The following is a 22,055-nucleotide window of genomic DNA, read 5'->3' as shown; positions in this document are numbered from 1 at the left end:
AATGTGTACCACAGCCACAGTAGCTCAGGATCACACCTTTCATGTGGCACTTACCCTCCCAGCCCTCACAACACACATGCACACGTGCACACACACACTTCTTACTGGAAGGGAGGCTCTCCTTTCACTAAAGGATCGCGTCTGGCGTTTGCTGTGGCCTCTACCCTCTTTCTCATCAATCACGCTGTGGCCCCAGAAGCTGCTCATCCATTTTGCAAAGGAAATGTCATCATCCTCTTCATATTCCATGTACAGATACTCCAAACTGGGGGGAGCTCCCAACCAGACAGATCAGATGTACGCTGGACTGGACTGCCAAGCAGATAGTCCCACACTGAACTGTCAACAAGAAGGAAAGGGACTGTAGTTTCAAACATTCACTGCCAAATTAACAACAGCAACAACAAAAACCAAAAACCCAACCAGATGCAGCCCTAGGCACTGCTTACATATACGCCAATACCCAGTAATCTATTTTAAATGAGGTTTCTTTTAATCTTTCCATTACAGAAATGCCCAATGTCACACAGCCTAGAGGGTGGCAAGGAAAAATGTGTGGCCTAATTAATATTCATTGCTGCTGAGTGCATCAACTGTCAATAACAATGCAGAGTTGCCCACAAAAACATGCCTGGAAGGTGCACACTGATATGAAACAGGCTTGTAATTTGAAGAAGGCGAATGGATATATTGACAGTGGCCAGAAACTGGCACAGCTGTTTATTGAAGCTTAACTGACTCTATGAAATAACTTTTGGCTCTGCTCTTCCTGCTAGTATTTAATAATATGCCCTGCATGGCAGGACACAGAACTTTTCTCAGAAACCTTCTCATCATCTTTTGTGGGTGACCAATGTTAACCAACTAGGAACAATATTAGTTTGCAGAATTTTAGCATTTTAAGGCCAGATCAGTTGCCTTTCACCAAGACCACTTCATTTTCTACCATCGGGGCTAGATTAGGGTACACTGGTGCTAGAGGTGCATATAGGAATACATTCTTGTAAAGGGGTGTCAAGTGCTACTAAAAGGATTTCTGAGGCAACAGAATTGTTTGAGGGCCAATGCTCCTCCCCAGATGGGACAGAAGAATTGCTAGGCCCTCTGGGCCTAGTTCTTCCTTGCCTTAACCTTTGTGTGCTCAAACTGAGCATAGGGTGGATTTAAAACACAGGCTCCCGTTCTGATTTGATAGAATGCTATGGTCTCTTTGGACTGGTGCAAAGGGCTGCACAAGACACAGGGCAATGGAGATGGCCTGTGGAATTATCCAGTGGGATACTAGCAGCAGAGAATGCTGTGAGACTCTGAGTCAGAGTGCCTAGATGGTCCACTGGTTAGGGCACTAACTGGGATTTAGAAGGCCAGGATTCAATTCACTGCTCCACTACAGACAACCTGGGTGGCTTTGAGCAAGTTACTCATAGGGTTACCAGGTAGGTTTAGAAAAAATACCAGACACACTTGATCAGACGGGGGGCTGGTGGGAGCAGCGCGGCTGACCCAGGGAGATGAAGGAGGGGTCAGGGCAGTGCAGCTGGCCAGGGGAGATCGGGAGGAGGAGAACTGGCCGGCAGGAAGCAGGGGTGACCAGGAGGGGGTCAGGGGCAGCGGAGCTGGTCGGGAAGGGTCGGGGGAAGAGGGCGACGGGACTGACCTGGGCATGTGCAGATCCCAAGGTGCTGTCAGTCCCGCAAATGGTATGGAGAAGTGCGAGTAAGTCTGGCTGCAGCTCCACCACACGCTCAGGAGTGGGGAGAGGGCTTCTCCTGCTCCCCAAGGCGTCAGACGCAGCCAGGGCTCCCAGCGCCAATCACGCCCCTTTTCCTAGCCACTCCCCCACCCCTGCAAGGCTTCCATCCGGCATCCAGCTGGAAAACCAGGAAATACCGGACATTGCACATGTCTAGATTTTTTTACTGGACAGAGGGCCCAAAAACTGGACTGTCTGGTAGAATACCGGACACCTGGCAACCCTAGTTACTCAACCTGTTAGTGCCTCATTTCCCTGCCTGTACTATGGTGATAATAGCTCCTCTCTATGTTGTATGGGTGTTGTGAGGATAAATGTGTTAAAGATTACGAGGTTGTGGCCGGGTCTCCCTACCAGCGGGATAACCATGTGGTTAGGTCCCAGATTTAGCTGGCAGAAGAGGGGTGCAGATCCCTACTGCTGGTGCCCCAGGCCTAGGAATTTCAGCCTATTATCTGAGTACAGTCCTTAAGTTTGGGGTATGTCCCCAAGAGTCCAAATTTCCCCTCCCTCAGTGAGGGCTCCAAGTAGGTTCCCCACTTTTGCCCCAGAAGCTGGGGTTGGAGGTTCACTTGCTCCTGTGACTAGGCAAGTGTACAGGCTTAGGCTTTGGCTCCAGTCCTGAAAACTACAGAACCGTGCTCCTGTCTCCTTGCTTGTCAGCCCCTAGGGCTCCTTCCTTTTATCCTGCTTCCAGGCTTGGCACTGGCTGCTGGTAAAGCGGGGCTGGGCTAACAGGGCCAAAAGGCTTTCTTTGACTCCTGTGATGCCAGGCCCTCCTCTCTTCAGGCCCTCCTCTCACAGAAGTGCTCAGATATTATGGGGATGGGGGCCTTAGATAGAAAAGAAAGGCAATGTATTTTGAGATAAAGTTTGAGGGACCAGAGGAATGCATTGCAACATCTGTGCCTCTCCCCCTAAATGTGGGTTATTGTAGACTACACATTCACCGTGTGGATGCAAAGCATTCCAAAGGCATTTGATCATGGCAACTAACCACAAGTGGCTTCCTCTGAGCCCTGAGAGTGGAGCTCCCACCCTCCACACAAGGCCTTGCCCCCACCCCACCAAGGATGGAATTTTGGGAGGGTGGGGGGGAAGCAGCTGTGTGCTCTGGGATGCAGCTATCAGGGAGTGAGGGGGAAGTGCTTGCAATCCAAGCTTGCCTCTCACACCTGGCTCGTGAAGGGAGCTCACCCGCCAGGTGTGAGAGGAATGCACAGAATGCAAGTACTGTCTCCTCACTCTCTTAGCATACAGTGAATGGCATGAAAAGCTAGCCATGTCCCGGAGTGCACGGATGCTGCCCCCCGCTCCCTTCTGAAACTCCGTCCTTGCACCCCACCCCTTCTCCCAAACCCCACCCCTGCCCTGCCGCTTCCTGCTCAGTTCTGATCCCCTCCCCCACTCCTCCATCTCCTGCCCAACCTCCTGCACACTGTGGAACAGTTGATTGATGGAGCCACTAATGGATGGAAGGAGCTGAGTGAGGGGAAGCTGGCTGCCAGTGGGTGCTAAGTGTTACGCCATGGGGAGTTTCACAGTATAGGAAGAAATCAGTGGAAATGCAGAGAGCTTGAGTAGTTGCAAGTGTCCATTTTATTGCATAGCACAGAACTAACTAGAACAAACCCAAACTAGCTGGGCTGACCCCAGTGACCTAACTCAGTTACTATAACAACAAGATCTATATCTACAACCCAATATACAACACTAAGCACCCACTTATTTTTTTCTATGGTGCTACAGGCCCAAGGAGTTAGTGCGTATCTAACCAACAGTTGGCTGCAGTGCCTTTTGGCCTCGTATTGATGGAGCCTATTAGCTGTTGGGAAAAAAAATCAACCCCCCTCAAACCTTAGCAGAAACTGTCAATTCTCCATCATGAGCATGCTGTCTCAGTCTCACACACAGCCTTAAGCTTATCTCATTCGTTTTGTGCAAATATATAAAAATTTAAAATATTTTTATATGTATGCTGAAAGAGACAACAATACACCTGGGGCCTCTGTACAGGGGTTAGAGCTTGGAAAGCTGCTTTTCAAGCTTGTGTACTGTGGTAACCATGGAGACTACAGGCCCTCCTATGAAGGGGTATGTCTACACTACCACCCTAGTTCGAACTAGGGTGGTAATGTAGTCAACCGGAGTTGCAAATGAAGCCCGGGATTTGAATTTCCCGGGATTTGAATTTCCCGGGCTTCATTTGCATGTTGCTGGGTGCCGCCATTTTTAAATGTCCACTAGTTCGTGGAACGAGGAGTACAGGTAGTTCGGAATAGGAAGCCTAGTCCGAACTACCTAGTTCGTGCCGCGTGTAGCTGCGGGGCACGGAGTCCGAACTAGTGGACATTTAAAAATGGTGGCGCCCGGCAACATGCAAATGAAGCCCAGGAAATTCAAATCCCGGGCTTCATTTGCAACTCCGGGTGACTACATTACCCCCCTAGTTCGAACTAGGGTGGTAGTGTAGACAGACCCAAGGAGAGCAGAGAGGAGGCAATGCTGGAGATAGGAATAGTGTGTGAATACCCAAAGGTGACAAAAAAATGAGTAGGACTTGATAGAAAGTTTGCAGGTTCTGCAAAACACAGTTCAAGATTTGAACCACACTGGACAAGTTCATGACCCTTCATTGTCTAAGTAGCAGGCAAGATTTCTTTTTTTATTTAAATGTACACTGTGTTGCTGAGAGCTCTCCTTGCAGCCAGCAAGGAGAAAAATATATCTTATCATCTGGAAAGTGAAATACAGAAACAGCAGAGCAGTGTCTTACAGCCACAAATTCCTTTTGCATTTATGGTGAATCCCCTTACTGATAAAGTAAGTCAAATATGTTTCAAAATTATAATTTCTGTTATTAATGCATTATTAATTTATTTTATTCGTGTTATTTGTATTATTATTATTATTAACCCTCTTCAGAGCCCTTGAGTTCCTCAAATATAATCATGGAGACTTATTTTTCCAGTGGTACAATAATTTATTCTTAGTACTTTGTCAGAAATTCTGTTTCAAGAAAGGTTTGTTTTTATTAATTAATTTTTGAATGGGTCCAAGATTTTCTGTTTTATGTATAGATTTCAGTGTGTGCTGATGAGAGTTAAATACATCCCTCTGCCACCAGATTTCTTGTCAGTCCTGCTGGACAATGGATGTTGCTGGACAGGAGAGTCTCAGACCAGAAAGGTTCAACCTGTATTAGACTATAGTATATTATACAAAGCTATACAGACTCAAACTTGCAATAATTATATCACTTAAAATATCCACTTGTGTATTATTAATGCTTGTGAAAGTTTGATTATATTGTGTGAATTATTTTAATTGCCTATTAATTTCCCATATTTATATTTCACTTCAGTAAAATATTCAATTTTACCTCTTGCAACTGCAGACCGCCTGAGTTACCTGTTTAAAGATAGCTTTCCTGGCAGCCAGATTGCTCAATATTGTGCATCTATGAGAACTGAGTCAAAATGTACATTGAATAGTGCCATTGCTCCCTGTTTCCAAGCATGTCTTGTGAGGCAAATGGAGATTAAAGCCCTTTCTCTTTCTGTTGATGGTTCTAACAACACAGAGTTAGACAAAATGAATTGTTTGACAGTGAAGATTTCTGATAACCAGAAACATCTTGTGACAATACACTTACTTGACTTATGCCTCACTAGTGGCATTTATTCAGCCACAGGAAAGAAATCTTTTTCCAAAATTGATGGGAGAATGACATCATATGAGATGCCATGGGATAACTGTGTTGGATTTTCTGTAGACAGTGCCAGTGTAAACATAGGTAAGAATAATTCAGGTAAGACACTGGTTCAAAATAAGAATGTGTATATAATAATGAGCATTTTGCTGGCAGATACTAGCACATGTTCAATTTCTCACCAACAGAGACAGAGAAATTGCAAGCGAGGTTTGTTGATTCCCAGTTGATGCAGAAATCAAATATCTCTCAATATGCATTGGACGAGGCAGCACTACAAACTGACACAGATAACATTGCTATGCAACACAAGATGGACACTGTTGTAGAGCATAGCTTAGTAATGTCAAAAGCACTAATGATCTTCTCCTATACCAGGGTTGCCAGATGTCTTATAGTTTTACCCCACACAAATGCAGGAGAAGAGAGAATGTTCAGTCTTGTTCAAAAGAGTGAGACACCATTCAGATGAAACCTTGGATGAGATGGAACATTCTGTCCTCTGTTATCCAAGTAAACCTGGAAAATCCTGAGCCATGTTTCAAATATAAGCTACCAAAGGGAGTTATAGAAACAGCAAACGAGGCCATATAGTGGGCACCTGCATTTCTCATTGTGGGGAGGCAAAAAAACAGACTAAATCCTTCTGTGCATACCAGAGGTATCTCTCTGCATGTACTGGGGAGCGGGAATGCAAGGGGTGAATTCTGTGCTTCTCAAGCACACCATGAGTTAGCAACTAACATTGTTTTTGCAGCTATGTGCCGTTGTGTAACCCTTCTGCTAGGTGAAGTCAGCAGCAGCCAGGGCCAGGTTCAATATCTAGGGGTTCCTCTCCATCTATCCAATACAGAACTAGTTTGAACCCCCACCCTGTAACCTGGGAAATTCACACATTACCCTTGGGCACCTGTGAGAGGCAATGCTTCCCCACTCGCAGGCACAAAGTAGTAACGGGGCATTAATTTGGGAAAACACCACAGAGTTCATAAACAAAAACTGAGTAATAATCTCACCACAAGTAGGTTGGGCAGTGTCCTTTTCCAATCAGGTTCTTAAGTCCAGCAATCTAAATGTCCTCTTCACATGCCCAACCCTTTTCTCACGCCCTCTGAGTTGCAGCCCTTGGTTAGATCAGACCCAGAGTTCAGAGGTGCATCCACAGAGTTCACCTCCCATCCTGAGTGTGAGGAGGTAAAGAGATTACTCCCTCTGCTGCTCACGTGTCATCCACCTGCTCATTGCTCTCTGCCACTTCCCTGCTGGCCACTCATTACGCCTTTACTCTGCCATCCTACTGGCCACTTGTTGTGTGGCTGCTTTTATTGCAACTCTCCACTGCGGCCCTGCTGGTCGCTCATCATATCTCTCTGACACCACCCTGCTGAGTCTCAGCCACCATCCACAGCAATCCTCTGTTTGGCTGTGACTTCTACCCATCAGTCTCAAATGATTTCAGCTCCCAGTGATTTCAACTCTAGGAAGCAGGGTAGAAGAAATACAACTCTGATACAATTAACTTAAGAAAGGTTCTTGATGATGCCTATTTAGGTCTGTTCTTTGAATAGCAGGGAGGGGAGAGAATGGACAGATCAAACCAGTCAAGGCAAGAGAGGCTACACAGCTTCCTTTTTAGCAAAATAACCTTCCCTCCCCCTGCCCGAGTTCCTGCTTACCAAGATTCTTTCTGCTGACCGAGAGTCCTTTCATTTGGAACAATTTAGCACAGTTCTGCTTTTCTGTATTCCCACAAAACTACAAACATCAATAATAATAATTTAGCTATCCCAGCATTGAATACAAACATAGTTGGTGTTGGGTCACAAATTAAGTTTATTACAATAAGCAAAATACCGTTCCATCTGCTGAATAGCTAACAAATCTAAGCAATGCAGGAGCAAACTTTATTTACATAGTTACACCCAGGGTTTCGCTCCCATTCCAGCTAGCTGTGATGGAAGCATTCCTTCAGACCTTGCTTACCCTTGTTTCACCGTGTTTTATGCCAGCTTCTAAGGGGGAACTGACTGCTTTTCAGTGAATGAATCCAGTTTTCTTGTCTATGGGCTCTCTAAAGCAGGTGTGGGGAAACTTCTTTGGGGTCAGGGACTCTGGCCCACAGAAAAATCAGGCAGGGGTTTGCACACAAATGAAAAACAACAACAACAACAAAAACCCATCCCTCTTCAGCATGAGCTCCCCAGTGCTGGGGAGGTTCTCCTGGGCCTTAGGTTCCCCACTCCTGCTCTAAAGAAAAGACAAACATAAGTATATTGGTCAGCATTTTGATAGGAAAGAAAAAATGGAGAGAAAAAAAAAACAGCAATGGTTACTGCAATCTGCTCAGGGGGAAAACAGAGAGGGGTAATATCCTGTCGGGTGATCATGTCAAATAGTGTCATCATGCCTCAGAACAAGGGGGCAGAATAACAGTTGCATGTGCAACCTTCATTTTGGCATCATCTGACTTTCAAGTGTTTCACTCTGCAACCTTAACATGTGATGTTTATAATCACTGACACTTTTGTTTGGAATAATAATCAAAGTTCTTTAAAGTATCTTATTTAGGGTTACCAAGTGTCCAGTTTTCACCCAGACAGTCCGTTATTTCTGGCCCCTGTTCGGTAAAAAAAACAAAACAAACTTTTCCCCATTTTTCTGGGGGGTGGGGGTGGTTTTTTTTTTTTTTTTGCTCAATCAAGTTTTTTTCCTGCTATGTTTGTGATTTTTGGTGAAAGCATCTGACAAGCCTAATCTTATTTCTCTCCCATCTATAAAGAAAGCCAACAAGTTACCTGCAGGGTGCAAAATGCTTAGTGCAACTGAGCAAAAAATAATAACAAAACAAACTTTCCTATTTACTCTCAGGTGAGTGCTCCAGAAGAACAAACAGAGGTAGCAATGGCAAATTTTCCACTCTCCCCAGTCAGACCTCCAAGCAGGCAAGTACCATCACCATCAATGAGCAACAGTCATCTCCCACCCCTGAGAGCATCAGGCAAGCAATCACCATCATCATCATCAATGGCAACTGCTCCATTCCCTCCATTAAGAGCTCCAGAAAAGCAAATGTCTTTCTCCTCTTCCTCCTCCTCAACTACAAAGGTTTTTCTTCCTCCATTGAATGTTTTAGATAAGAAAGCAGGAGTAATGATCAAACCCCCTTTGCTGCCTCCATTGAGCCCTTCTGTTGAACATGAAGAATCAACACCACCAGCAACAACCTCATCTTTTCAGGTGAGTGCTCCTGACAAGTCAAGGACAGCACCAAAGGCACCTCTCTATATGGGGATGGTCTGACGTGTCTCGATGTGCAATCTAGACCACAGTACCTCTGTGCCTCCTTTAATTCTCCTGCTCTGGCTAGTTCACACAGGTGAATCACAGCTCTCATTTAAAGAAAAAGTCAGTTTTCATACTCCATGATTATAGAGAACAGTTTGATAATGTAATCGGAGTGTACCAAAAAGACTCAAAAGCCAGAAGGCAAATAACATCCCAATTTATTGTTATTTAAGACAATCTCATGAATGTTGATGACTAAATGTTTTTTTTAAATATCTGTGGTTGGCAATATGTCATATGCTTCATTTTTATCATGTAAGGAGTCCCATTGATTTCATATGAGTTAAAATTAAGGATGGGAAAAATGTCCCCTTTGACTTCAATAAGTGGGGAATGCATTCAGCACCTTTTAGGATCTCTCTCAGTATGACTGAAATCTCATTGCATAAGGTTGCCAACTCTTGTGCTTTTATCACACTTTTTGTGATATTTGGGATTTGCCTGAAAGTCCCAGCTCCTGGAGTCATATGGTTACAGGAGAACTTCTGCTTTCATTTAAATAATAATTAAAAAAAAACCCTAATCCAGTAAGTTTCTAGTGGGCAGGGGCTGCTCCAGCAGATAGGCTGGAGCAACTCCTCCTTCCTCCCTCTGCCTGCAGGTCCCCCTCTTTAATTGATTAATCGGTTACACAGTGGCTGCGTCTAGACTGGCAAGATTTTCCGCAAAAGCAGGCGCTTTTGCGGAAAAACTTGGCAGCTGTCTACACTGGCCGCTTGAATTTCCGCAAGAACACTGACAATCTCATGCAAGATTGTCAGTGTTCTTGCGGAAATGCTATACGGCTCCCGTTCGGGCAAAAGCCCTCTAGTGCAAATGCTTTTGTGCAAGAGGGCCAGTGTAGACAACATGCTATTATTTTGCGCAAAAAAGCCCGGATCGCGAAAATGGCAATCGGGGCTTTCTTGTGCAAAACCGTGCCTAGATTGGCATGGACGCTTTTCTGCAAAAAGTGCTTTTGCGGAAAAGCGTCCGTGCCAATCTAGACGCTCTTTTCCGCAAATGCTTTTAACAGAAAAACTTTTCCGTTAAAAGCATTTACGGAAAATCATGCCAGTCTAGACGCAGCCAGTATGTTGAGCCACTTAATCAATTAAACGGGGTTTTACAGCCCTAGTCCAAATGACAGAAGGCAAATAAGCAAGACCCAGCACTGTTTTTAAGAAAATCTCCTGGCTTTGGAGGCCAGAAGAGTGGGGCTGGCCCAGCTTCCTTAGTGTCCACGCCCAGCAGCCACATCAGGAGGCTTTTGAGTCTGGGGAGATGGCTCCATTGGAAAGCAGCAGAGCTCTTGCCCCTTGCAGCCTGGACCAATTGCCTGGGTGCATTAACTGGGGTTGGTGGAGAGAATCCCCATGCACATAAAGCTCTCCCCGCGGAGCTGAGCGCGCCGTTGCAGCACCCCCTCTCCGCCGGCAGGTGGCGCCCACGTGACTGAGGCGGGTACTACACTTACCCTCCTTTCTGCCAGCAGGTGGCGCCGCCGCCCCTTGTCCGCGGCGAGTCCTGCAGCGCCCCCGCGCGCTCAGGCGGAAGTGCTCCCCTGACCCTGCCCCGGCATGCCGTGCGTTTCCGGTGACCCCTCTCCCTGCCCCCCCCCAACCCTTCCCCGGCGGGCGCTGCGAGCGGAGCGGGGATCATGGCCGCCTCGAAGCCCGTGGAGGCCGCGGCGGTGGCGGGGGGAGACGGCGGCGGCGGCGGCGCGGGGCTGCCGCGCTGGCAGGTGGCGCTGGCGCTGGGGGCGCCGCTGCTGCTCGGGGCCGGCGCCCTCTACCTGTGGGGGCGGCGGCGGCGCCCGGCGCGTGGGAAGGGCCCGAGCGAGAGGAAGACTCCGGAGGGAAGGGCCAGTCCGGGCCCCGCCGCGCACGGGGACAGCCAGCCCGACGGGCTCGCGCACGAGGAGCTGGTGAGGGGCTGGGCCGCTGCGGGCTCCCCCCCCCCGGGGACAGAGTCCCGCGCCCCCGCCGGGCGGGGCGAGGAGCCGCCCTGGGAGCTGGCTCCGTTCCCGGGGCCCTGATCTGACGCGTGTGGGGTTTTTATTCGAGCCTGGCAAAGCGCGTGGCCTGAGGCGGCGAATGGGCGAGGGGTTGGCGGAGCTGCGCTGCGCTGCGGTAGCCTTTCCCGTGGAAAGACTCCGGGCGGAAAGGGGAATTGATCGGTTACGCAACTTCAGGCAGCCGAAGTCAGCTTCAAGGGGGGGGCTGCTCCAGCCGGGCCGCCCCGTCAGTTAACCACTGGCTTTCCCAGCGGACCTCTTCAGAGCTGCTTACTGGGGTGTCTTCACTGGGGTGTGCCAGCTGCTCCCCTCGTGCTTCTCATTGAGGTGGAATCCACACTAGAGCAATTGGCTGTTGATTTATGCCCTCTGTTCTAGACTCGATAAATCAACCTTCACTGGATTGATTGCTGCCTGTGGATCAGGCAGGTAGTGTACACATACCCTAAGGACGTGGTTTAGAGCTGTCCCATTGATTTAGACTTTGTCTTCACTGCAGGTTACTTCGGTATAACTTACATCATTCAAGGATGTAAATATTAACCCATACCCCTGAGTGAAGTAATTACACTGACATAAAGTGACAGCATGGACAGTATTGTAGCTATTGCAGAGGCAAAAGTTATTAAACCCTCTCCTACTCTCTTACATCTCCACTGCAAGTGCTACTGCTGTAAGTGTTCTAGCATATATGTAGCTGTAGCAACTAGGGGTGTTAAGTAGTGGTTAATAAGCTAATTGAGTAATCAATGGAATTTCCATCACTAGTTAATAAAAGAGTTAGCTCCCAGGGGTGGCACGATCTGGCTCTGGGACCACAGTGCCTTTGCTTTTTTAAATGTAGTAAGAGCTGCCTGGCACTGACTACATTTAAAAGGCAGAGCCGCAGCAGGTGCAAGCTGGGAGTGCTGAGTCTCCTGGCTTGTGCCGGGTCACCTGCCGCACCTCTGCCTCCCCTGCCCTCCTCTTTCTCTGTGGAGATGGTGTTGAAAGGAACTGGCTTCTAAGATGGCTCTCCCAAGCATCGGTTCCTGCTCTCCCCACATTGCTGCAGCTCGGGGCCGGCGGAGCGAGTAGTCGAGTAGTGACATCCCTAGTAGCAACTCCTACCTCTGCAAGAGGTAATACTCTCCTACCAACATAGTACTATCTACACCCACACTTAGGTTGGTATAATTTACATTGCTCAAGGGTGTAGATTTACACATTCCTAGGTGATGTAATTTATGCTAATATAATTCGTAGTGTGGACATAATCTCTTTCCTGCTGGTGTCAGTGCATAGTAACATGGTGAACGCAGTGGGTTAATGGTGCAAGAAGAGAATTGGCCCCATGGGATGGACCACTGTTGAATCTAGTGTGGTGGTCTTTGTTTCTGCCTGTGGGAGGGGGTGCGTGGTTCTGAAATAGGCATAGTTAGTCTGCATCATCTTGCCTTAACTTGGTTCTGTTACCTATTATCAGTGCACAGCTAGCTTTTGTTTTTAATTTTATGAACCTAAGTGGTCAGCTTTTTCTTTAGTTATTAATATTTCCTTTATTTAGTCTTTTAAGTGATTTGTTATGACTTATGAAACACTAATTTGGCTGCTTCCCCGAGCTGATACATCCATTTTGAGAAGGAATATGTGTATGATTGGGAGGATCACATCATGCAGTATGCATTACCTACAAGTAATTGGATCTGGAAATATATTATTGCTCCATAAATATATTTTTTTTCTAAAACAATAAATACGTACAAGCAAATTGTTTCTGAGATTAAGATGCAAAAGGAAATTGTAGATATTGGCTCTGATGTGCAGACTCCTCTTAGTCTGACGTGCTGTGTAGAACAGAGTAGAAATAAACATAGGATCAGAAGACTTGTATAAATTTTATTTTCTTTAAATATGCGGCCAGCATAACTGATCAACTTCACAAAGAAACTTGCACAGATCCAAACTGACATCATCTTCCTTTCCTGATCCATAGTAGTTATTGACATTTGTATTCAAAGCAAGGATTAAATCTATATATGATTAGGTGGGATTTCCACACTTAGGCTGAATGTATGCAGAATAAACATTGAGAATTTTCAAGTAAATCAGTGAGCTGGTTGGGGTAATTTTTTTTTAAATTGCACTTTTTTATTTCTTTAGAAAATTCTTGAATTCTGATATTTGAAAATTGACTTCTAAATTATAGCAAAATGTAAGACAGACTACTTTGTAAGTTTTTAGTGTTTACATTTTTATTTATTTTCATTAGCCATAATAGTTTTTGTTTACATTCTGATTGTTGTACAATATTTTCATTATCAAAGGGGTTATCTGATAGCAGGTCTGCACTAGAAAGCTTTGCCAATAATATGTTGCTTAATATGTTGCTATGGAGTTTTTTCTGAGATAGTTATACTGGTAAAATCACCAGTATAGATGCAGCTATATCAGTATAAAAGTTCCTCTAGTAGAGCTCTTCAGCCTTCATTTAAAAATAAACTATTTCTAGCTCTCTTTTTTTGTGGAAAAAAAATTAAACTAGGAAAGTTCAAATCAAGACAATATTGCTCTCCTAAGTGTGCAGACAATGGAAAATATCTTTGAGTTTTGAATTACCCTATTATCTCAATGGGATAACCATTCTTAGATTTTAGTTAAATGACAGTTATTTCACTGCTGACCACTTTAGCAGAAGTGTTCAATCTAATTCACAGATCCCTTTGGTGTAGTTTAGCAGTAGATCCTTTTGATGATATAACTGACAAATATATTTAGTCATTTAAAGTCAAAACTTTAAATGGCAAACCTAGTTGATGAACATACACAAACATGAATCCAAGTTTTGCTATCTAAAACTGTTTTCAAATCCTGTTGTCATCTAAACATGGAGGGCATGCAGTGGTTCTGCAGCTGTTTTGCTGACTTTTTTTACTTGAAGTAGGAGTTAAATGTTTATATATGGGAATGTGGGGATTATGGGAGTTTTAGGGGTTTTCAAAGTTGGGTTGTGGGCTCTCTCAGATAAGCTACTTTGTTTATTTAAGCGTCCCTAGGCACAGAGCCTCACAGCTTTCATTGATTGTAGTTTGCTGTTTCCAGCTCCTTGAGAGGTGGTAACTAATTGTGTCAAAAATCTTCCCATTGCCTGAGTGATGTAGTTATTTATATCAGCCTAATTTCCTAAGACAGCCAGGTTTAGTCTGCTCTGCTCTTTGGAAGTTCCCTTTTCTCTTCAGACATGTTACTTTGAAGATCAGCTTGTTAAGGCTTATTCATAGTCTGTAAACTATTGCAGTTGTCATTGTTTCTCTTAGAATCTGTGGTAAATTGGATGCAGATTAATCAGTAACATAATTGGTCACAAAGGTCAAAATTGCTTTGAGTGTATGTTTGGACCCTAACATGTTGAAATAGTTACATTATTTTGTTGCATCAGAACAGCTTCATTCTAGATTCAGTCCCTGTGTTGATATTTTTTGTGTTACTTTTGGTTCAGTAATGAAATTTTGTAAGTATTCTTGTAGCAAATACCAGCATATCATTTAAATACTTTGCATTCAGTAAATCTTTGTCTATCCTACAATAATGACATTAGTATACTTTCATGATATCTATAACACTAGGCATACGTAGCAAGTTGTTTTAAAACCTTGTCATAAAATTAGGGATGTTAAGAAGCGTGCAATTCATTAAGCATGTATTTTGTCGACTACACAGTGGATAAAGGTTAGCAATGAAAGCATTCAGTTTCGGCTTGTGCTGTGTCCCAGCATCAGCCCCGCTGTGGCTCTGCATTATGAAGGAACTGGGGAGCTGGCACACAGGCACGCTGGCTCAGTCCAGGCTCGCTCTCTATCCTCTAATAATGCAGAGCCGCAGCAGGGGATGATGCTGGGACTTGGCATGAGCTGGGAGTGAGCCAGCCTGCCTATGCGCTGGCTCTCCAATCACCTATTAATGCAGAGCCGCAGCGGTGTTTGCTGCCAGACCTGGCACGAGCCCGGGACCGAGTCAGCCTGTTGGCTAGCCCACTAAAAAATGTACTTGCAGGGGCGGGGAGGGGGGAATTGCGTGTAGTCTCTAGTGTTAACTAATAAGCACCCAATTATCGGTTAATCAAGTACACTATTGCATCCCTACATAATACCAGTACAGGCTGAACCTCTCTGAATCAGGACTCTGTTCTGGCAATGTTTGGCAGAACCACGTGTGTTCCATGACCAAGAGTCCTGGTGGAGGGCTGGCAGCTGAGAGCCCTGTGAGTTAGCAGGACAGTGGACTGCCCTGCAGGCCCAGGAGCCAGGCGCACCTCTCGTCCTCATCACCAGGGCTTGCTGAGCGGCAGCGAGCCCCACTCGCCAGCCGCGTAGTTTTGCGCTCTGCGCATGCGCAGATCTCTCCATGCCCACTCTTCCGGGGTGTAATCAACTCGCCATGGGCGAGTAGATTACACTATTTGTTGAGCCCTGCTTATCACCATTAGTTAACTGGGCACCTTTCATAGCTTGACCAACAAGGATTGGTTCTAGAAGCAGCAGCATACCTGTGTATTTTGCCTGTCAGAAAAGCGGTTCATACATTTAGTGTGAAGTACATCTAGGTGCTTGGAATCCAAAAGAAAATGCTGAAACGTACCACTCATGTTTCAATCTTGAATCACTGTCATCAGTTGGCTGACATCTTATTCTGTTTGGAAAAAACACCATGCCTTAATTACAAGGGTATTTTAAATTGTCATTTTAACCATGCTGGCACTAATGAATGCTTGTGACTACTCTCTTTTCCTTTAGGAGCAGGGCATTCCAGTATTTCCATTTAGTTATTACCTTTTGTGTACAATTTCAGAATATCCTGTTGAAAAAGCAGATTCATCAAGATTGCATTTAACAATTAAAAATACAGTCCATATATTGTCTTGGTTATGGAATTAGAGAATGCAGTGTTTAATCTTGGATGAGTGCTACTTAACTATGGTTTTAAAGGAATTAAATGTTCTTGGACCTGAATGATAGGATTTGAGGAAGTTCAAACAAATGTTTCCCAACAAATAGAACTAAAACTAAATTTTAAGATGTTACACCTTTAGTCAATCACAAGTGAACAAAAATTCTCTTCAGAAATTATTAATGTATCAAAGGATAGTACAGATTATTGCAAGGAAGATCTTTGAAACTCTTTTTAGTGATTGAGAATTCTGAGAGTTTACATTTGAAAATACGGGTATTCTTATCCCAGGAAGCATGTTGAATTTTTAAGATGGAGAGAGCAGAAAGAATTTACTGGATGTGAAGTTTCACACAATTAATATTACCTATCAGGCAGGATGCAAATATCTTGGTTTTCACTACAATTATGTAAACATGAATGATGTTTTATTTGCCTTGCAAATCTACTCACCTGAGGAGTGTTATGAAGAACTTTCTTAGAAGTAGAAGATGGCAATTAGCCAATGTGGTTTAGCCACATAAATTAGGGATGTCAGTGTGTAGATAACTACACGATTAACCGATAAGTTTGGACTTATCAGTTAATCCTGCTGACTAGACACATTCCCCCTCCCCTTGCTGCCTCTGTTTCCCTGGCTCCCTATGAGCACCAGATCTACCTCCCCCCCCCCCCCCCCCCGCTTTCCCCTTTCCACACTGCTGCTTCTGATAGAGAGGCAGCAGCGTGGAGGCTGAGGGCGGGCTGGCAGGAGCCGATATGCGTGGGGAGCCAGATCCGGCTCTCCGCATGTACTGGCTCTGTGGATCTGCCTGTCCTGCTCTTGCTTTCTCCTACAGAGGAAGCGGGATAAGGGCAGGCAGGAGCCAGTGCTGGGGGAGGGAGCTGTCTTAAAAGCTGGCTAATCCCCAGCACTGGCTCCATGATGCTGCCTCCCCCCCTTCACACCGCTGCCTCTATCAGAGGCAGCAGCGTGGGTGAGGGTGTAGGAGAGGCTGCTGCGAAGCACTTTCTGTCCGCAGCAGGCCTGGGTTCCCCTCAGACAGAGGCTGCTCCATGGCAGCTGCCCATATCAGCAGCATATATATGCAGGGAACTCAGACACGCGCACACACACACCCCCTCCGTGCGGACAGGGGCTGTGCCACTCGTGCGCTGCTGCCTCTGTATCAGAGACAGCAGTGCAGGGCAGCAGGCAGGAGTCAGTCTGCAGGAAGCCACGCACGCCGTGGCTCTGCATTTTAAATGTAGTAAGAGCTAAAATGCACAGGCGCAGTGTCCTGGACTGGCGGAAGCCGGGACTGCTCGGTCCTGGCTTGCACCGAGTCCAGCAGCCCCTGTTCGCGGCTCCCCCCTTTTAAGCTGCCTCCCTCTAGCATTGTCTCCTGTCTCCTCCCCCCCTCACTTGCTGCCACTCATACAGATGCAAAATGAATAGTTTAGTACTCTACTTGACTACCCAATAAGCTAGTAGTCGACTATTTACTAACATCCCTTTTACAAACCATCTTCTTATTTTTCTATAGCTTATCAATTATATGGCCTAAAAAACCCAACCTCCCCGCCATCCAAAATTGCCTACCTTTCCAAAGACAAAAGGTTCTGTTTGTTGAGGGTGTTTCAAGGAGCCATAAAGATGTTCTGAAGGATGATGATCAGAAACACAATTAGGTGTTAGCCTCCCATGTTTGTTTATTACTCACTCTGTAGCTCAGGATAAGTGAGGCTGAGCATTTGTTTTCTTTTTTCTTTTTCAGAGCCCCCTTGATAGAGCCCAAGCAGCAAAGAACAAAGGAAACAAGTATTTTAAAGCAGGAAAATATGAGCAAGCTATTCAGTGCTACACAGAGGCCATCAGTTTATGTCCTCCTGAGAAGAACTTTGACCTTTCCACTTTTTACCAGAACAGAGCTGCTGCATATGAACAACTGGTATGAAGCTTGAATTTTAAAGTGCGTTTAAACTCCAAAAAGTGCTGTTTCTTCTTTCTTTGGCCTCTCCCGCTCCAGCACATGCCGGAATAGTGTTGCCTTCATTCTTGCATGTAGAAAGCAGAGCGAGATTAAGTACCATGAACCATCAATATTCAAGTTACATAGAATCCACCATTTTACTTTAAACTTGCAAGTGACCCATGCCACATGCTGCAGAGGAATACAGAACCCCCTCAAATCCAGGGTCTCAATCCCAAATATTCAAGATCCAATTAAAAGTTAATTTCCATTGACTTTCCCTAGTATGTTTTATATGCATTCTGATTGTCTTTCTCTCCTTAGTCCTGCTGCTTAAGAACTGGCCTACTGTATGTGAGCTTTGTATTTTAAAACTATGAGATGGAGACTTGGGCTCCAGCCGTTACAAAAATCTCAACTTGAAAACTGAGTGAATTTAGCATGGAAGTTAGAGAAGGAATAAATATATGTGTGTTTTTTCTTAACATCACTAGTTTGACTGTAATTATACCAGAGTTTAATTTAGGTACATTTTTATGAACTGTTCTACCCCAGTGACAGGTTACGGGAGAGTTCCCTCTTTTCTGTTTTATTTTAAAACACCACTGTTGATTTAATACTGATACTACAGATGTTAAAGAATGAGACCCTGTTCAGAGGTTCTCATTTTTATTATACTGTAGATCACACCTTAATAGAGATTCTTGTGAATCAGCTCTTTTTCTGTGTGCTTTTGCATAACATCCCTGTGAAGGAGCTCCTTCAAAAAGTGAATCTCATGGTATACTTTTGCTCATGATTTCATGTTTCCTTCCCATCTGTTATGTTCTAGTCCTCTGCTCCTTTGCACATGCTTTCCTACCATTTTGTTGTCTTCTCTTACATGTCTGCCTAGCAGCCTGGTTCCTGCCTTCCCTGGAAATTCCTCTCCCATATCTTTTGTTCTCTTTTATTAGTGACCCACAGTTTCTGATTCTAGTTGAAAAACATGCAGAAGTAGCTGGAAACCAGAGGAAGAACCAGCGTCATGCGAATTACAGCTATAAGCACTTGGCTGGGGCTCTGAAATTAAGAGAAATTAGCTCTTATTATAATGCCCCTTGAATGAATGATAGCTTTTTAACTAGGCTGTTCTTATACCTGCAGCAAAAATGGAAAGAAGTGGCACAAGATTGCACAAAGGCAGTTGAGCTTAATCCTAAATATGTGAAAGCGCTCTTCAGACGTGCAAAGGCGCATGAGAAACTAGATAATAAGAAGGAGTGTTTAGAAGGTGGGTACTCTTGTGCGTTACGTACTTGAAATAAAGTTAATGAATTAATAGTTAAGAGTGAAATTTTGGAGCACATTCTAGAACTCTTGGATGCTTGTTTCTGCACATCTGGTGGAATAAAGTGATGCCTTTAAAATGGATGGGAAACCTAAGGTCCAGGGGCCGGATGCAGTCCTCGGCTTGCCTGGATCTGGCCCTTGACGGGAGCTATTGGGAAGTCCACGCTGATGAGGGTGGGTTGGTTTGTTTGTTTTTTTGTTGTTATTTCTCACTTGTGTGCAGCCGCAGACTGATTTTTCTGTGGGTCAGTGGCCCTGACCCAAAAAAGGTTCCCAACCCTGCTTTAAAAGCTACTATATGTTAATGTTTTCTTCAGTAAAGTTTCTCTAACCTTAGGTGCATCTTTCAGACTAAGAACAATTAATTGGTTTAGGTCTGATAAATTAGTTCTTACTGCAGCTATTTGTTATGTTCATGTTTCAGTAAACAACCCTATGCCTTAAAGCACGATTCAGTTAAAAAAGGGAATCTACACTGTTTATCATTCTACTTCATGCCATAACAAAATTGTTCCTTCCTTGCCTATTTTGGATGAGCAGAATTAGTCTAGAAACCTAGATTCTTTTTTAGGGGTGGGAGAGAAGTGCATTAAAATGGTGGGGAAGACATCCCAAAAATAGCTGTTAAAATTCCCTTAAATCCTGTGATCTGGTGTTTAAAAGAACAGCAACTTAAAAAAAATAACAGTCTTACAAAACTCATTGTCTACTATTAACTATAACAAATGAAATTACAAAAAAAAGAGAAGAGAAGAAAAGTTGGTTTTTCATTCCAGGTCTCTGTTTCAAAACCCTGTTGAGAACCCCAATCCTTCTTATAGGGAGAACATTTAAGACATGGGAGGAGGAGGAGAAAGCAAACTATAAATACTCGCCCTGAATCTAGCAGACCTTCAGTTACATGCTTTCATTGATTTTGTATTTTTGCCTATCCCGGTATCTTTTCAAAAGGGCTATATTTGCACCCATCTCTTTGGTCTACTACTGAGAATATTCTTGTACATAATCTTGTATAAGCAATTGCCCTTTGTTTAAGTTTATTTGGCAAGTTGTGTGTATCTTCCAAATTGCAAGATGTTATGTGCATTTTCTAGAACTCCTGTTTCAATCTAAGGAAAGCTTCAAATTGTCTTCAGTTTCAAATGAGGGGCAAGTCTGCCACTTGATAAGTAAAAATACAGTGTTGTGTTCCTCCATAGCATTTAATCAAACAATGTATAAGTTGGCATGTCTGTGAAATGTTTCCTGAAACTGCCTTTTCACTAATTGACAATACTTAACGTTGCCCCTTAAACACCATTGCTTAGGTCATGCCTGCACTTCATTCCTACTGATATGTTCATGAAAAATGAAATTGGTCTTAGCCATACTGATGTTCATCTCAAAAAAGGGGATGAAAAACAATGCTATACATTTCTTGGTGGGTGTAGTAAGGAAATCATCAGGTGCTTTCATTAGAGGCTCCTTAGGATAGGGGAAAGAGAACCTTAGGTTGTTTTTTTGGTTGGTTGTTGCTTTCTTCATTGATTGAGATGCTTTTCTAGTTACTATAGGAATTACTATAAAAATAATGGGTCAGTGGAGAACACTTTCCTTGTAACCATTCAGGACTACAAAAACTACTGTAAGGCCCGTTACACTAACCGTTAGATCCATATTATTGCAATTGATGCAGCAGGTGTCGATCTAGTGAAAACCTGCTAAATCTATTGTGAAATGCTATCTGGTTGACTCTGAGAAGAAAAAGGGAAGTCAATGGGAGAGCATCTCCCATTGATCAAGCACCAAGTAGACTCTACAGTAATTCAGCCTAAGCTACGTTGATTCCAGTACGTTATTCACATTAGGGATGTAAGATACCGTTTAATTGAATAGTCGTGTAACCTAATGAATTCTTAGCATTTACATGACTATTTGACAGTCCCTGTAATTGACTATTTGACAGGTGCGGGACCGACAGCCAGTGTGCTCCTGGCCCCAGTCCCAAGGAGCCCCCTGCTACCCTGCACTGCTGCCTCGGTGGGATGCGGAGCAGCCTCTGTCTGCGGGGAGCTCGGACCCCCTTGCAGTCAGGGGCTACTGCTGTGGAGAGAGGCTGCTTGGCGGCAGCCTCCCCTGCTCCCCCTCCTCGTGCTGCTACTGCTTTTAAGCTAGCTCCCCCAGCACTGGCTTCTGCCTGCCCCTCCTCGTTGCCTTTGTAGGAGGTGGAGCCAGCACACACGGGTGCCTCCTCAAAGGCAGTTTCCCCATGCGTATCTGCTCCAGCCTGCCCCCCCCCCCTCCACACTGCTGCCTCTCTATCAGAAGCAACAGCATGGTGGGGGGAGGTGGATCTGGTGCTTGTGGGGAGCTGACTTAAAGGCAGTTTCTCACAGGCACTTGCTCCTGCTCTCCCCTCCCCCCATTGCTGCCTCTGTTGGAGAGGCAGTAAGGGGGGAGAGAGTGCATGTAGTCGAGAAGATTAACCAATAAGCCCAGGCTTATCGATTTAACTGTGTAGTTGACTACACGTTGATCTCCTTAATTCACATAACTTGGGGACTGACTCCTACATTTGAAATAGAAATCCTGTTCATTGCAAAATAATAACCTTGTATGCTGAGTCAATGGGAATGATATTCCTGATTTATGGTAGGCATCTTTCCGGTATTTCTTTGTTTCTTTCACCCCACTATATCTGTTGGAATGAAGGAGGCCCTTGAGTAGACGTATGATAAGATGAGAAAATCTTTGCCAACATTGCATGCATGCATATACCGAGTATTTAAAAAAAAAAAAAATCTCAAAAAAATGTTCTCAATTTGTCTCCCATCTCTTAAGGAACCATGGGAAAAGATGATTTTTATATCCAATTAGGTCTTGATACTATATGGGCCCATACAATCTTATTAATGTGTCTTCAGGGCAGCATGGAATAATAATTTTCCTGTCACGCTGCTCTTGCAGTTGAGGTAGCATCATGGATGGGTGGAATTGATACAGTGTGGGCTTAACACTGGCAAGGAGGTAGCAGAGTCGTGAGATTTCCTTTTAAACTTG

General features: G+C 44.6%; 2 protein-coding genes across 6 annotated transcripts in view; one reads left to right on the top strand and one right to left on the bottom strand.

The window, feature by feature from the left end:
• The window catches only part of LNP1 (leukemia NUP98 fusion partner 1), a 33,630-nt gene extending 23,348 nt beyond the window's left edge, over positions 1–10,282 (bottom strand). Inside the window, exons 1-3 of one of the 4 annotated variants that reach the window (XM_075915954.1) lie at positions 7,142–9,415; positions 6,482–6,645; positions 106–339 (exon numbers count right to left, since the gene is read on the bottom strand). In XM_075915954.1, the coding sequence (XP_075772069.1) occupies positions 106–249 (144 nt within the window). In that variant the 5' untranslated portion in view covers positions 250–339; positions 6,482–6,645; positions 7,142–9,415. Of the gene's footprint in view, positions 1–105; positions 340–6,481; positions 9,419–10,266 lie in introns of those variants that run through there. The other 3 variants (XM_075916017.1, XM_014577279.3, XM_006130688.4) reach the window with 3 other exon arrangements.
• TOMM70 (translocase of outer mitochondrial membrane 70) overlaps positions 1–22,055 on the top strand; it is a 63,896-nt gene that overhangs the window by 26,101 nt on the left and 15,740 nt on the right. Inside the window, exons 3-5 of one of the 2 annotated variants that reach the window (XM_025188459.2) lie at positions 8,334–8,702; positions 17,490–17,663; positions 18,831–18,957. In XM_025188459.2, the coding sequence (XP_025044244.1) occupies positions 8,334–8,702; positions 17,490–17,663; positions 18,831–18,957 (670 nt within the window). Of the gene's footprint in view, positions 1–8,333; positions 8,703–10,398; positions 10,717–17,489; positions 17,664–18,830; positions 18,958–22,055 lie in introns of those variants that run through there. The other variant, XM_075914866.1, reaches the window with a different exon arrangement.

The sequence above is a fragment of the Pelodiscus sinensis genome, chromosome 1 (assembly GCF_049634645.1).
Source record: "Pelodiscus sinensis isolate JC-2024 chromosome 1, ASM4963464v1, whole genome shotgun sequence".
Lineage (NCBI taxonomy): Eukaryota > Metazoa > Chordata > Testudines > Trionychidae > Pelodiscus > Pelodiscus sinensis.
The sequence above is the reverse complement of the archived record's forward strand: the minus strand, read 5'-3'. Positions and strand labels throughout refer to the sequence as shown.